The sequence below is a fragment of the Eretmochelys imbricata genome, chromosome 10 (assembly GCF_965152235.1).
Source record: "Eretmochelys imbricata isolate rEreImb1 chromosome 10, rEreImb1.hap1, whole genome shotgun sequence".
NCBI classification, from domain to species: Eukaryota; Metazoa; Chordata; order Testudines; family Cheloniidae; genus Eretmochelys; species Eretmochelys imbricata.
In genome coordinates, this window is record NC_135581.1 from 65,260,666 (window position 1) to 65,277,731 (window position 17,066).

At 40.3% G+C, this 17,066-nt stretch overlaps 1 protein-coding gene across 5 annotated transcripts in view; it reads left to right on the plus strand.

Moving 5' to 3' along the window:
* GALK2 (galactokinase 2) overlaps positions 1–11,694 on the plus strand; it is an 89,212-nt gene extending 77,518 nt beyond the window's left edge. For 4 of the 5 annotated variants that reach the window (XM_077828861.1, XM_077828862.1, XM_077828857.1 and 1 more), the window contains 2 exons: positions 5,194–5,395; positions 11,165–11,694. In XM_077828861.1, coding sequence (XP_077684987.1) covers positions 5,194–5,395; positions 11,165–11,372 — 410 coding nt within the window. In that variant the 3' untranslated portion in view covers positions 11,373–11,694. Of the gene's footprint in view, positions 1–5,193; positions 5,396–7,472; positions 8,116–11,164 lie in introns of those variants that run through there. The other variant, XM_077828858.1, reaches the window with a different exon arrangement.
* Positions 11,695–17,066: the final 5,372 nt, after the last annotated feature.

The window sequence follows — 17,066 nt, forward strand, 5'->3', positions numbered from 1 at the left end:
GGTGCGTGTGTAAGGAGCTGGGAGCAAGAGGTGCTAGGAGCAGAGAGTGAGAAGGCGTACTGTTGGAGGACTGAGGAGGACAAGCATTACCAGACACCAGGAGGAAGAGCCTATGGTGAGGATAAAGAAGGTGTTGGGATGAGGCCATGGGGAAGTAGCCCAGGGAGTTGTAGTTGTCGCCCAGTTGTTCCAGGAGGCACACTAGACAGCTGCATTCCACAGGGCCCTGGGCTGGAACCCGGAGTAGAGGGTGGGCTCGGGTTCCCCCCAAACCTCCCAACTCCTGGTCAGACACAGGAGGAGTTGACCTGGACTGTGGGTTCAGAAAAATGGCCAAGCTGAGGGCTGCCATGAAGCTCCAAGGCGAGCAAATCCACCAATAAGCGCAAGACCCACCAAGGTAGAGGAGGAACTTTGTCACACCATGGTTGGTTGAGGCTCCAATGATCATTCTGTTCTCTTTGTAAAATATGAGTCCACCTGCCAGTATTCTTTTTAACATAGTAAATTATTTTGAGATAGTCCTCTCCTGCACACATCTAAGCTTCCTTGGCTGTATAGCTCTTATCCAAAGACGGTGAATTCAGATCTTTTCCTATTTGTGTAGTGGTGGCTGTTGTTCTTGCTAGGTCAGTGGCCTCCCATTCAGACATAGATCCAGTTGTTAGAAATATCAGTTTTACTGTTGATATTTTTGATTGCATGGCAGAGAGTATTTAGATAACCCTAACGTGGAAGAGCTTTCTCCATTACTAGCAGCATATGTCTGGATTTATGTATATCCTTAGTTTCCGAATCCGAGCAGTGCCTGTCGAATACAGAGATGGCTGGCAGCCTAAAGCTTATTTTACTTATACAGAACATCAGACTGGGGGATATTGGGAGGCAAACACTATAAAAAGATTTTGTTAAGCACGTGGTTAATTTTTTTGGATTGGAATGCTGCTATGCTCTGTCATATCTATGACACTTGTGGTTTTCCCCAAGTTTAGATTTACAACTCTATACTATAAAAAAAACAGAAACCTTGCATTTCATAATATCATTTCTTAACTGATATTCAGTTGGCAAAGAGTCATATCTGCAAGGGAGTCTGAAACAACAAGAACACAAAACCAGTTTCTGTCATTTTGAATGTAATAATTGCTTGAAAGGATAACAGATTATAGTCAACCCAAATGTCAAGTTTGTAGAGTCTACATGACATGAGAGAATGCTGTCAAGGACAGAGTTTTTGGCTAGCAGCCAGCAGTTAGAAGATCCATTCTAGTTGCCAATACATAACATGATGAGCATAACACAACCACAAAGTGTTTTAAGGTAATCTGGCCAGTAAAGCATTGCTTTACCAAAGGGTGGTCTCTGAATCAAATACAGCCTTTGGCAAGACTTTTACCTTAAAATTGAAACCAGACATGTTTTCAGTTCATTTTTTGGGTTACTACTGTTCAATGGTGATTTACAAGAGTGTGTGAGCTATGACAATCTCTCACGCAACTTCAGATATGCCCTAAACGAATGCACATTTAGAAATCTCCTTGCTGTAAAACAATAGCTTCATAAGAAAAATAATATTTAAAGAGAAATCTCAAAGAATGCTCTGGTTTCTGTGCCCAGCAGCCTTTCCCTGGCAATCCTGAGCACTGAGGAACTATTCTGCAACACATATTGCAAACAGCTAAAGAAGCAACAAAAAGATGGAACTATATGGTAAAGCACAGCTCTATTTCTGATTTATCCAGTGCATTCAGAGGAAACAAACCACCATTGCTCAGTGACATTTCCAATGAGATTGAGCTTCCAAGGGACATTCTGGTCTTTCCATTTTTTAAAATCTATTCTAAAAACAGGTTGTATTCAGAAGGCAGCCATGTGCAATTCATCTTTATTAATTAGTAGTTGAGTTACATAGTAAACAAAGGAATATTCTCACCAATGGAAAAAAGTTGTTCTACCTATCACATAATTTGAGCCCATTTGCTGTAATCTGGCTCAGTACTACATCCTCAGCAGCTGTAAATTTCTGTAGCTCCATTGAAGTCCTAATTTACACTTGCTAATTTTTTATTCTAAATAAAGGGAATTAGATATTGGTGATGCTACAGGTAGTGACAGGACATGGTACTGGACACAGTGTGGGACACCACTACACTGTGCCTGATTTTGGCCACCAGGAAAGCACTGGCTGGAGACTTGATTCACCCTCACAGCCTCAGATCTGGAAGCATGAGTCAGGGGGTTCTACTTTATTAGTGGTGAATCTGCAGATTGCCTGGATCCAAGAACCCACCTGAGAGACCTTTCTTCATTCTAACTATGACTTCGAGTTGGCCTCCAGATTGAGTTCCCTGATGGAACTGGTGAAGACCCTGGCTTTGAACGTTCCTCCCATGCCAAAAAGAGACAGATTCAACATCCACCAGTGGATCTGAATGCCTTAAAAAGAGGAGCTAGATATGTTGAGCCTACATGATCCAAGAGGCCTTGACAGTGCCGCGATACATCTAGATCTGGATCGTTTCCTATACGATAAGGAGATTGACTCTGTGCACTTAGATATTTAATGCTTTTATGAGACTTCTTCCTTAGGGAGTCTGAGTGTCTGAAAAAGAGGTTTTTTTTCCAGAGAGGCAGCTAAGAGCGTTTATAACTCACAGTACAATGAGTGGACTACCAGCTGGAAAGATTTCTTCTTTCCTTTGGAGATGAATCTGACAATTTGAGACTCTCCAATACAGAAGGCCAAATGGATACAGCCTCCTCTAAGAGTAAGCTCTCAAAGACTCCTCCCACTGCTTTCTTGCACTGAGACTAAAGACCACACTGGTGAGAGTCTTTAAATAGAATGCCTATCTCCTACATGAGGGACAATGTTTGGAGCCTGAGCACTTTTCTGGATTCACCATGATATATCTTCTTACTATATGTTCCAGTCTATGCATCTGATGAAGTGGGCTGTAGCCCATGAAAGCTTATGCTCTAATAAATTTGTTAGTCTCTAAGGTGCCACAAGTACTCCTGTTCTTTTTGCGGATACAGACTAACAGGGCTGCTACTCTGAAACCTGTCCTGATAGGAACCTACACTAAGGGCTAATGGAAACATAACTTTATTTTAAAATGTCAGTATTTGAATACAAACGCTATCTACCAATAAACCTTCTGCTAACTGCAGAGATTTTAATTTACCTGTGCAATCAAGGAGGAGATAATGGTCCCAGTTCTGCCACAGGTTGATTTGTGCATGCCCCCTCTGTCACAGTTCAGGGCAAATGCACTTGTACTCTCCTTGCATGGTCTACCAAGGGCACCCACTCTAGGTTGCTGGCTCTTCAGCCATCACCTCTCTCGGGTAGAAACCCACATCTCTCTACCTCCTGAAGGGCTTTTTCCCCCCCCCCAGGCTGCACAGTTCCCTGCCTACACTCTGACGTTCCCCGCAAGCCAGACTGCCTAACAGGCCAGCATCTGTGCTTAGCTTTCTCTCCAGAAGCAACGAACAGCATAATGGCCGGCAGTTATAAGTTACCACATTACTCTTTCTAAGCAAGCACATTTATTCTTAAGGTGAAAGCATTACAGAGAAGACCTATTAAGAACAATACAAGCACCTATGTGCAAGCTTTAAGACTTATGAGAGGTCACCCCAACTCCAACCTCGGGCTCTATTAAGTGTCAGTCCTTCAAAATCCACAACTGAGTTTTTCCTGTGGTTACAAGTTCATAACCATCTCTCATGCAGAACCAGAACCCAGCAGCCATTTCTTTATACAGTTTGGGCCTTTGATCTTGGCCTTTGGTAATAGGTAATTGGCACACACAGACCTTCTCCTCAGGGCATAGCTTCAAAAGGCAGGGTTTTTGCATAACCGGAATTAGGGAATTTGTATTTACCTGTTCCTAGATATTCCCCAGGAAAACCACTTAACACTTTTATTCCAAAGGTCCGTTCTTGTCTGACACATTGTTCAGTATAGTCCATTGAAGCCCCTGATCTCACAACTGCCACCTCTCCTGCCTCGAGAGGTTACATACAATCCCAGCCAACAGTAATACATAAACCATTCATTTAATACAGTGGACCTCAAAGATACTTAAACCTAATTCAATAAGGTCTCCCCCCAAAATTGCCATATCTGCCCCTAAAGTAGTGGATGTAACCAGAGTGCTTGACCAGCCTTCTAAGGGAACCCACTGAGTGGATGCCATTTCTAACATGACCTTTCATAAGTTCACATTGAGCTATTTCAACTGTAAGTATTCTGCTAGCAAGCCAGCATACATCGTATGGAATTGTTTGACAACCATCCTGTATAATTTCTCTTTGGAGCCTATGGGGCAGAACTCTCACATGCCCTTCTTACCCTGGTTACCCCCAAACCTTTTGAGTGTGAACTTGAGACCTGGGCCTCCCAGTCCCACCTCCCATCTGGTTTCTAGGGAGTGTATGTGGTGCCCTTTTTGTCTCTGAAGGGGTTGGCTGCCCCAACAATGGGTTGACATACCCCCACGGTGCCCCAGAGGTATGACTAGCAACAATTCTTTGGACCAAAGGGAGAAATAAGGTAGGCTGCTTTTCTGTGAGGTGTATCTCAACCATACACTGCTTTTTAACAGCAGAGGGGTCAGGCAACGGAACTTCTTCAAACCTCACATTGACTACAGGGTCAGGGCCTGGGGACTCTGGTGGCCTAACCTCAGCTTCTGTGAAGGGAGTGGGAGGATCACTGTTTATATTAGAGCTGGTTTAAAAATGTTTGGCAAAAATGTTCTTTGAGCAAGATTTCTCTTTCTTATTTAAAAAAAAAAAATCTTATGGACTCAAAGGGTCAGACCAACTCTTAATCTTCATAACGTGATGCTAAAGCACCTTGCAAACTGTTTGCATGAAGAGTTGTCTATCACTTCATACACCTTGTAATTGTTTTTGGATATTCTTTGTAGAACATACATAAAATCATCAAAACTAAAACTATAATAAACACTTTGGTTTGAAATCCCCAAACAGTATTAAAACAGAGCTTTTAAAAAGTGTTGATTATAGCAAAAAAAAATCTTGACCCGGAAGCAGTTTAATATAAATTAAAAATTACAGAAACAAACTTAAATCTTGTAAATTTCTATTTTTTTTCCTTTTCAGTTAGGTACCTGTTAATGAATAATTGTAACATGGAATATTTTCACTTTATTTTAGTTACGTCCTTTAAATTGTACCAGCGTGCTAAGCACGTGTACAGCGAAGCTGGCAGAGTGCTGGAATTTAAGAAGATATGCAGTGAGGCACCTGCCAGTGCACTCCAGCTGCTGGGAGAATTAATGAACCAGAGTCATATCAGCTGCAAGGACATGTATGAATGCAGCTGCCCTGAACTGGATCAGCTGGTGGACATCTGCCTGTAAGTTTTGACAGCAATAAACCAAGAACTCCTCTTTGAGAATATGGTTTGAATAGATGAGAAAACATGACATCATTAGCTAGTGTAGTTTTAAAATGAAAGAAAAATATTCTTGTCTCTTATCACCAAATTAATCTCCTAAGGGACTTTATATAGTCAAATGTTTCCCTGCTGACATCTGAGTAATGCTTGTCAGATGAAAGCTGCATTTCATGGCTTCATGATGGACTCTACTTCATCAAAAAAAATCTCACAGTAAATGAAGTTGGCTACTACTTTTTTAGGTTTTAGAGTTCATGATCAGATTTCTTAATGTCTTCTCAGTTACTACTTTTAGATTTTATTTCTCCTTGCATATTCCTTAACCATTTCACTGCTGACGACCGCTAGAGCTTCAGGACAGTTAATGCATTCTTTGATCTAATGTTGCCTTGAAATCACAATGGAACATCATGGACTAGCATTTGTTGATGCTAAAAGTACATTTTGTCCAATGCAACTGATATACTAGGCAGCAGGAAAGTGGTTATATATTGAATATGTTTTGGATGGACTATGGGGCTGACTAAGTAGAGCCAATGAAAGATCGCTGGCTGTAGAGTCTTGGCCCTATGCAAGGCATGAGCAGACATGCAGTTTGAAGAAGACAAGAAAAAGTAGAAAAAATAAAGGTCTGTCATTTTTAGTTAGTCACAACTAGATGGACACCGCTATGCAAGAAAAAATGTTCTGTAGCATAGAATCCAAAAAGAGAGAGAAGCTTAAATGCATACATGTAGTTAGGATTGTATTAAACTAAAATTATTGGGAACATTTTAATTAGATGGACCAAAATGTAATGTGGTGACTACCCAAGTTCCATCAGATTTCTTTCTAAATGACCAACAGAAGAAAACATGCGGAATGTAACAAGAATAACTGAACACTGAACCAGACTTCAGAGTATAAAATTATTTTTGGAACTACGTCCATTGTATGTGACAAAACTTATTTGTTCACCATTCACTCCATCCATAAGCAACATTAATGTATTTCAATTTTTTCTGGATTTAACATTTAAGGATAAAGAGTTTTGCAGCTACATTGTTACCTACAGTTGATTATGCAAGTTGATTGACACAAATTTTTATTTTATGGCCAAGATTTTCCAAAACTGACCAGTGATTTTTGGGTGCCACAGCTTTTAGGTGCCAAACCTGATACATCTTGAAGGGGCCAAATTTTCAGAAAACGCTGAGCATTTGTCCTCTATAAGGTCCCTTTAAGCGGTCTTAAATTGGTTACTCAAAAACAGAGGCACCAAAAAATCTCTAGTCACTCTTGAAAATTTTGGCTAACATATTTAAGATCATGGGTCAGCAACTGCATAAATTATGTTTTTACTTACAGTGCTATACAGCTGCCATGTAACTTTAAAAACCTTTCCAAAAATACATTCCATAGCATTGCCTCCTCACAAGGTTTAAACTGTAGAGAATAATCTGCATATCCAGATGTTTTCTGTTTTGCCTAGATCTTTGTTTTAATATATACTCCCTGCCAAGAAAGAAAGAGATCCCTACTGACTATGGTTTGGAGCATTGAAAAGTTTAGCCACTAGTTGGTCAACTATTTTTGCAGAGAGAGAGTAGACTTGTACTTTCTGTAACCTGTCTGTCTCACATTGGTAATGGCTGTTTTTCCTGTTAGTAGTTTAAAGCAGAAGGGGCAAATAAAAAGGGAGAGATTTTTCAAAAGCACTAAAGAGATTTAGGGGCACAAGTCCCATTGGAAGTCAATTGGACTAGGGCTCTTAAATCCCTTTGGAGCTTTTGAAAACCTCAAGTCCCTAAACCACTGTGGATAATTTTCTTGCTACCCCCTATTCTCCATTTCTTGGTGGTATGTGTGCTATTAAATTAGCTGTTGTCAGCCTTGCCTCTGACAGCTAGAGAGGTCTTATTTACAAGAGGATACAAATTTTTACAGATGAACATACATTGCTGTTTCTCATGCAGATCTACTGTGTCAGTGTTACTAACTTTTGCAATTTTATTACAAGTCTCATCATAATTAGTGATTTTTCTTAAATCCACAGCTCCTGGAATCATGGAATTATGTGAGAATCTCAGCTTTTGTTTTAAAGAAAAGTTTGTTGCTCTCATGGTTACTGAGCAAAGTGTGAACACGTGACTCAAGTGCACCCTAGTCTCAAAAACCAGAAGACAGTTAAAAAGAAAAATATATTTTTAGACTCATGATTTTTAAGTATTCTGTTCTGTATCTCACAGCATTTGCAGTTAGTCAAATCTGCATTGATTTCAATGTGATTGGAAAATCTAATGGCTGCTGTGTCTTGACTGGCATGTCCATACTCCAAACCACATCTTTGCTGATTGTTTCCATCTTTGCACACACACACACAGCTGTGGACAGTTCTGAATGGGAATACGTCTAATACGCTGACCAACAGAGCGTTTTTTGCTCACCTTAATTTCCTGATTTTAAACTTCAGTTTGAATAAACAGTTCGTTCTTGCAGGTCCTCATATACATTCTGTTATGTAGCGCATATATGGGACTAAGTTTTCAAACTTGGGTGCCTAATATTAAGTGCCTAAATCCATCTTTAGGCACCTAAATAAGTAGCCTGAATTTCAGAGGTGCTGAGCACCAACAATTTCCAGTGACATCTGTAGGAGCAACTGGTGCTCAGCACCTCTAAACACTGAGCCATTTGTGAGGTACCTAGAGATTTAGTGAGGTTCCTAATCTTAGCATCCAAATTTGAAAATGTTGGCCACATTATTTTGAAGCACAGTAGCTTCAGCTCTAACACACAATTCGTTTCTTTTTAAATGATCTTTTATTACATTTTTAAAATGACTAAGTATAACAGCAAATCATAGGATATGACCACAGAGAATTATTAAATTAAATGACTCAGAATAAATCTGAAGATATTTAAATGGCATTCCACAATACAAAGCCAACACTGTATCTGCAGTACAACACTTAAAAACTAGGTTGCATCCCAAGTGAATTTGAGCAGTTGATTTAGTTGCTTTAGAGAACTGGATTGAACCCTATGAAGGCAAGGGGAATCTTTCCATTGATTTCACAGGAAGATGGATTGGATCCTGCTTGATTTAAGAGGTTGCTTCTGTGGATCAGAGAATAAGAGCATCATACAAAAAGAATTATGAAATTGCAAAGAAATAAAATAAAGATTAGAAATCAAGAATGAACAGATAATTGAGTCAATATGTAGGATAGTGCCCCTCAATTTAACACACACACATAGAGCAGGTCATGGATTCAGAAAAGCACACATATTCAAGAAAGCACTTAAGCATTAATTTCATTTAAGTATGTCTAGTGAATCACGTGTAGCTGCCTTCCTCAATCAGGGCATAGGTGCCGACTTCCCCTCTTTCCCATGGGTGCTCGACCCCCCCCCCCCCGTCTGCCGTCGGCCCTGCCCCGCCTCTTCCCACCCCCAATCCAACCCCTTCCCCCAAAGTCCCTGCCCCAACTCTGCCCCCTCCCTGCCCCTATTCCAACTCCTTCCCCAAATCCCTGCCCTGGCTCTGCCTCTTCCTCACTTCTTCCCCAGAGCATGCCACGTTCCCGCTCCTCCCCCTTCTTCTAGGAGCGTTTGGGAGCAGCTGGGTGGGAAGCGCTGGGAGGCAGGCGGAAGAGTGAGGATGCGGCGCACTCAGGGGAGAAGGAGGAGGGGCAGAGGGTGAGGGGAGCTTGGTCACCGGTGCGTGCAGAGCACCCACTAATTTTTCCCCTTGGGTACTCCAGCCCTGGAGCACCCAGAGAGTCGGCACCTATCAATCAGGGCCTAAGCAAGTACGATCCTAGCACCTTGAAACATTAACACAGTGGTTTTCAACCTGTGGTCTGCAGACCATTAGCAGTCTAAAATTTCCAAAGGGGTCCATGCCTTCATTTGATTTTTTTAGGGGTCCGCAAATGAAAAAAGGTTGAAAAGCACTGGTTTAACATAAGTAATACACATGAGACGGTATCCCAAATTATTCAAAATTGGTCCTCATTCACTATTATATCGTTAACATCATGCCCAGTTTCATCAGCCCTAGCCTGTGGTTGTCAATGAAGAGAATCTCCCAATGTGTAGATATTAGAAACATATCAAAATTATTTGATCTAGACAGTGGGTTGGAAACCTCATGACAATGGATTCTCTGGTGAGTTTTCTAGTTCATCCTGTTTTTGTGGCATTTTTGACTCAGAGGAAACCTTCTCATGGTGTTGTCCTGCTCCTTCTGGATTTGGCTGGAGCCAGGCAATGCAGACATGCATTCCCTATGTGGGAATTTTTCTCTTTAAAAACATTTAGAAATAAATTGTAATAAAATAACGAAGGTCCTTCTATATTGGTATGAAGAACTTGAAAACAACAAATGGAATAACAGAAAACAACCATTACTAGTGTGTTAATACAAATTAGTGTGGTATTTTGTCACATGAAACACAGAAGGTGCACACTTAGGACCAGATTCTGATCTCAGTTGCACTGTTGTAAATCCACTCAAATCAAACAGCTTTCAACTACCTGAAGGGAGGTTCCAAAGAGGACAGAGCTAGGCTGTCCTCAGTGGTGGCAGGTGACAGAACAAGGAGCAATGGTCTCAAGTTGCAGTGCAGGAGGTCTAGGTTGGATATTAGGAAACACTGTTTCACTAGGAGGGTGGTGAAGCACTGGAATGGGTTACCTAGGGAGGTGGTAGAATCTCCATCTTTGGAGATTTTTAAGGCCCAGCTTGATAAAGCCCTGGCTGGGATGATTTAGTTGGTGTTGGTCCTGGTTTGAGCAGGGGGTTGGACTAGATGACCTCCTGAGGTCTCTTCCAACCCTATTCTAGGATTCTAAACCAGTGTAACCAAGGTCAGCTACCGGCTCTTAGGGTATGTCTATGCTACCCGCTGGATTGGCGGGCAGTGATCGATCCAGTGGGGATCGATTTATCGCATCTAGTCTAGATGCGATAAATGGACCCCCAAGCGCTCTCCCTTCAGCTCCAGTACTCCACCAGGGCGAGAGGCAGGTGGAGTCGATGGGGGAGCGTCAGCAGTCGACTCACTGCAGTGAAGTACGTCGACTTCAGCTACGTTATTCACATAGCTGAAGTTGTGTAACTTAGATCCAACACACACACACCCCCCCAAGTGTAGACCAGGCCTTAATTTTTGTTTTTAAGGCAGACCAGATGGCGGAGTGATGGGACTCTTAGTCTGACTTCTTTTTGAGTTTTGCAGTACTTTTCCCTTACTAGCACTGGAACTAGTCCTGCAGAAGTCCCTGAATCTTCAGAACATGATATGTCTATACTGAAAAAGCAGAAATGTATAGTGTGCTGACACTGCCAAATTTGAAAATGTCTCATATGAACAGACCCATGGCAATTAGTGCATGAACTCTCCTTTATTTTTGTCATGTCCTCCTGTCTTAACGTCTGGTGTTTTAAGACTATTGCTACTTTCTTCACCTCAGCTATTTCAAAGTCTTTAAACATTCTGAGAGAGGCTTATTTTTGCACTTGATGGAAATAACTACATTGCAAAATTTAAGTTGTCCAAAACATTCAATGCACATAGAGTTCAAATGTCTCATTAGACCAAGTGTGCCTAGTGTGTTCTAGTTTTGAAAACTAGAAATAAATGCGTCCCATATTCACTGTGCTCTGTAGGCAGTTTATGTATGATAAATGATCTCCTTTGATATATTGCACTCAATTTTTTATTATTGTTATTATTGTAGGCAGTTTGGGGCCATCGGGTCACGCTTGACTGGAGCAGGATGGGGTGGCTGCACTGTGTCAATGGTGCCTTCTGACAAGCTGAGTACCTTCCTCACAAATGTGAAAGAAGCTTATTACAAAAGCAATGACCAAAGGTTAGCTTTGGAGAAGAATAGTCTGTTTGCTACCAAACCTGGAGGTGGAGCTTTGGTTTTTCTTGAGGCCTAAAGAATGTAAAAGTTTCAAAGAAACTATGTTGGGCATTTGGGAACTGGCAGGACTTCCTATGCCACAGTAAATTAATCCCTTTTCTGTTATGTATTATGAGCAGTTGCTATTATCAAGATACATTTCTGAAGAAACAATTAGAAGAGGTTTCTTAGGCTTTATAATACATTTTTCCATACTAAAAATATCCTTCCAGCAACAAGCAGCCTAAATACTTATTTCTCTCTGGATTATACAATGTAAAGGTCGATTTACTAAAATGTATTCATTTGAAAAATGGAACAAAGCAGACAATTCAAATAAAGAGGAATACTTTTCTTAAGGAAGTCTTTTTTCTTCTTACCTTGATATCAGTTTAAAAAAAAAAAGTGCAATTGAATAGAGAGTTATTTCACTTTATAAACCCAAATGAGGTAATACTCAACCCCTGCTTTAATGTGGGGGTTTACTCACTTCTTCCACTGCTGGATGGTTTCTTGTCCCGTGTTGCAAATTCCTGTGGAAAACAAAGAAGCAAACTGAACTGTTAAGGGAATTGCAGATGTTTTGCTGAACATTGAAACTTTTGTAGGATTCTCAATGAGGAAAATATATGCTATTTTTGCAGTGTAATATTAGAGTAGCGCCTGTAGACCTCAGTCAGGGATTAGGGCCCCATTGTGTTAAGTAGTCTGAGCTTGTTGCTACTGTTTAGAACGCAGTTAGCACAGTATTTTTACAACATTTGAGACAACTGCCAACTCTTTCCAAATCCTGAGGAAGCTGAGTGACAGGCTTCCTGGTTTCTTGGCCAGAGTGAGTGCTATCATAGCTATCATGAAGGCTGAAAGAGCTACTCAAGTCTGACTCCTCTCTTCCACTCCATAACTTTCTCAAAAATTTTCCTTCTAGGCTAAAGTTTCTCTTGCTTGGTCTTAGCCCAACAATGACATTTTGGATTTTAACAAAATATGTTCACTATTTTTGAGTTGTGTATCATGAAAAAGATATTTCCCTTAAACTACCAAATAGCCAGGCAGACTTTATGGTGCTCAGACAACTCAAAAACAAATTATTGTTAATCTTTCTATGTGTTTGCAGAAATTTGGCTCACAAATGAAAAAGCTACAAATAATTGAAAGTTGCCTATTGACTATGGATAGAACTTAATTTCTTTTGTTCTTTGACTGCTCATTGAGGAAAAGATCCTCTCACCAATGCCAAACCAAAGTAAATGGGCTTGGTGGAGGGTTGGCCTCCCTGGGAGAAGGGGCTGTGGGGCTAGAGCAGGTCTTGCAGATACTGTTGGCAGCCTCAGGGCTGCAAGAGTAATAATTAATAACATAGCATCTGCAATCATGCTCCCTCTCGCCCGCCGAGAAATGGTTAGTGGCTCCAGCCTAGTCTACCCATGCCTTATAGTGGCGAGGAAGGAGCCTCTAGGAAATTTTGCTCCATAGTATGCAACATTCTTGCTCCCTGCCCTGTGTAGTGGAACCTTGGAGGTTTTCTGGTGTTAGGACCCATGCAGCCTTGAAGGCCCTAGCAAGATTTGTCCTTGTGTATATCTCTAGATCTACACAAGTTTGACTACGGAGATCTGCATTCAAATACACATCTCTCAGAAGAGATGCAGTATGCATTACCCAGACTATCCCAGGTGAGGAGTGAGTTCTGGGATGCTTCTGACCCAGTGAAGGTGGGGTGCCAGATTTGAACAAAGAGGCCAACACATACTTCCAGACCTTCTCAGGAGTCTCACTGGGAACATGTAAGGGTAACATTAAAGGTAGGGACTTCTGTTCTTGGGGTGTCAGAAACAAACAGAACACTGGGGATCAGGGAAATAAGCTGATGGTTCTCTGAGGAAGAAAGACAAAGGTTTAAGTCAAGGCATCTGGAGAAGAGGAACAGAACAATGAGATTGGGGGGAGATGAGTTAGAGGGATCTGGTTGGTAGGAGGGCAATGAGGGATGTGGATAAAAGTAGGGAGAGAAGCAGAATTCTTCAGAAAGGTTCTAAGCTTAAAATAGGCCTCCTCTATGACTGCTCATATGAGCTTACATATGGGTTATATGCTATTAATGTGTAGCAAATGTAGAGATTTTCAGCCAGACCTGCAAACATGGCAGGTAGGGATCTTCCAGAAATGGCAAGATAAACTCAGAGATCTCTAAGAAAGAATAATTTGGCATTTAGTTTCCAAATTACTTTTCTCTGATCTCATTTATTACCATGTTGCCAGAAACCTTTGGAGGAAATCAGTTATTATTTATTTTCCTTTTATAAGTACGTAACAGCCACCATAGCATATTATGCGCTGTACCGTTCAAAGGCCTGCTTTTCTAATCACTTTCTAATCATTATGTATGCCCAAGTCATCAGAAAATCTGGATCATATTTTTGAAATTTGGAAGGAGGCAGGAGAGACTGTTCTTATTACTGCATTATTATAATTACATACCAGTTCATGCATTAACATATCTGCGTTCAGCCTTAGTTCAGAGGGATTCTTGCAGGTGCTGTCTGTTAGTCTAGAAACAGAATAAACGATTTTTTTGCATCAGCAATATTTTTGTTAAAGTTGGGCATGACATCTTTTGTAGTTTCTGAATGTCCCCAAATATGTGGAAGTAAGTTTTTATGGTGCATCAAGCTGCAATAAGTTTCATAGTTGGGCTATCATTAAGTCTGTTAACAGATATCTTTATGGATGAAGTAATCATAGAATCATAGACCTATAGGCCTGGAAGGGACCTTGTGAAGTCCTCAAGTCCAGCCCCCATGCACTGAGGCAGGACCAAGTAAACGTAGACCATCCCTGACAGGTATTTGTCCAAACTGTTCTTAAAAACCTCCAATGATAGGGATTCCACAACCTCTCTTGAAAGTCAATTGAAGAGCTTAACTACCCTCATGGAAAGGTTTTCCTAATATCTAACCTAAATTTCCCTTGCTGCAGATTAAACCAATTACTTCTTAGGGAAACCCCTAAAATGTTGTAAAATGGTTAAAGCAAACCTTCTAAACTTCTGGTTAATTTCTTTTCTCCGCTTTTCTATTTCTGAAATATCTTCTCTACACTTATTCTGAAATCTGCAAAACCAAAATTGAGTTCATAAAATTATTTAACTGATTTCAATGGGAATTCAAAAATACTCAAATTGCACACATAAGAAATGTACTCAAGCATTTTATGCAGTCACTTAAAAAATGAGAAAAGGGAATTTTTAAGTTTTATTTGTTATTTAAAAGAGAAGTTGATGAAACTTTATGGTTGGTATTTTAAAACTTCTCCAGTGATCAAAGAAACATAGCAGAAACAAACTATGTGAACATTAAGGGTTAGAAATAAAAATTGACAATGAGTTGGGCTTTTATGATTATAAGAAAGCATTGAGCTCTGTTAATTATTGAAATATGGGTGGTTAGGAGAGGGACCACAAAGAAGGGGAAAGTTATACATGTTTGAGGCCCATCCTGTTGCCTTACCTGTGAAGAAATCTCTGCATAACAATAATAGTAAAACTAAACATCCCCAAAGTGCTATGCAAACATCTAGTAAAGCAGCTACTACCCAGAAAGCATGAAGAAAACCTCAGTGTGGATGTGAGTTTCTGGCACAGCTCATACTCCTGTATGTGCAGCGACCATGTTTAAAACAAGGAAGTCTTTCTAGAATCGTGTTTCCTTAAATCAGCTTTTTTTCTGACTCAAGGTGCAAAATATTTTCTGCACTTTTTTAGCTAAAAGAACTCAATGTACATATTTAAAGTAGTTTGTTTTTCAAAAAATAACTGAGAACTTGAGCAGTGGTAACGCATCCTAGTAGTATGCGTTGTAGTTATTGGTGCAATACGATGGACGGTTTTTATCTTAATATAATGGCTATGAATGTAACAGTCAATGGCTGCATAGTGAGTTTAATCCTACTGTGCAATAGAGATCTAAATCTTTCCAAAAAGGATTTATAGTAAAGATACTGCCAGACTTTTAACTGCAGCAGCATTGCCTGGTGCCATATTAATACTCTGTATTATCTTAATCCTATTGACAAGTGCTTCTCCAGCACGGTAGTCACTGGTTTCATATCTTTTGCATGTGGGACCTGCTCTCGTTCCACTTTGGAATCAAGGGGAGTTTTGCCATTTACTTCAATGCGGGGAGGAGGTAATCAAATCTGTATTTTTGACATGTAGTATATATGTCAATCCAACAGACAGTAATTATTTACATACCATCTGAAGAAAGGGATAGTATCCAGACTGGTATCACTCTAATGCCCACATGTATTTTAAAAACTGCTTTAAACTTACACAGTATAATCCTCCCGGAATTCCCTTCTGAGCCTTCGTGTCTCTTTAATAACTTCTTGATAAGTTGGAGCAACTGGTGTGCTACCATTCCAGTCAAGTGAAAAGACTTCTATTTTCAGACATTTTGGGAAGTTAGCTGGTATGCTATATCCCAATCAAATTTACAGAAGGACAAAATCAAACAAAGTTACCCCCCAAAACAACATTCAGTTCAGATCGGTGTTGTTATAAAAAAAATTACAATAATCAAACTGTAACTGTTATGACTAGTACTGAATTATCAGTTTACATATATGAAATGTATGCATCATCAGACAACTAAGTGAAATGAACTGTAGAAAGGATTCCTACTGAGAAATCAGAACCCACAAAAGCAGACTGTTATGGTTCAGCATTATTCACACTGTAAACTAAGCATGTGGAATGTTCAATTACATAATAAAAGTTTATTTCATGACAGTTACAGGACTGGTTAATGGTAGGATGGCGCAATATAAAAAACTATGCCAAAGGAAAGGTGATATTTTAATTGGACATTGGGCTCTGTGACATAATTACACTAAACCAGACTGATGGATATTCTGTGTGCTTGTGGTTGTCAGGCAGACAGAGGCAGCCAGTCATCCTGTCACAACCCTGTATTCTCAGCTCTTTTGTTTTAGCTATTCTCCTTTTGCCATTCCATTACCAATAACACAAAGACAAAAGATTATCCCTACCCTGGATCTAATCCCTTAATATGTGCCCTCTATTTCTGGTCTCATGTCAAAGAACAATTTTCAGGTAATGATCTTCATGTTCCATGAAGCCTGCACTTCTAGACGATAGTCTGATTGACCTTCCTTTGGATTTCTGTGTGGATTTTAAACTGTTAATTAACAAAGGAAAAAAATGAAATTACACTGATGGAGAGGGTCTGTTCATAAGAATGCAAGGAAATCTTCATAGCCTTCAGTTTATCCTTGGACTTCACCTCTGTCAATCAACCTGGTTCACTGCAGTAAGATGACAACTGCCAGGAAGCTGGTGGAAGCATTGATCTCCTCCATGTTGTAGGGCAGTGGTTCTCAACCCCCCCACCTCCCCCGTATAACTATTTTAAAATGTGTTTTTAATTTAACACTATTTTAAAGTGATATTTGTACGTTTGTTAATAGCACTTTTCACAGCAGACTTGCTAGCTTGCTGGGAGGCGTACTAGCAACATCTACTTAATAACCTTGCGACCCCTTGAGGGGTCGTGACCCCCAGTTTGAGAACCTGTTGTAGGGCTTGATCCTGCCACTGACATCAGTACCCCCCCACGATGAGCTCCTTATTACAAAGGGACAGATTCTGCCACCCCTATTCACACTGAATACTACCCAACACCTTGCCAGTCTCATTTATTTCAGTGGG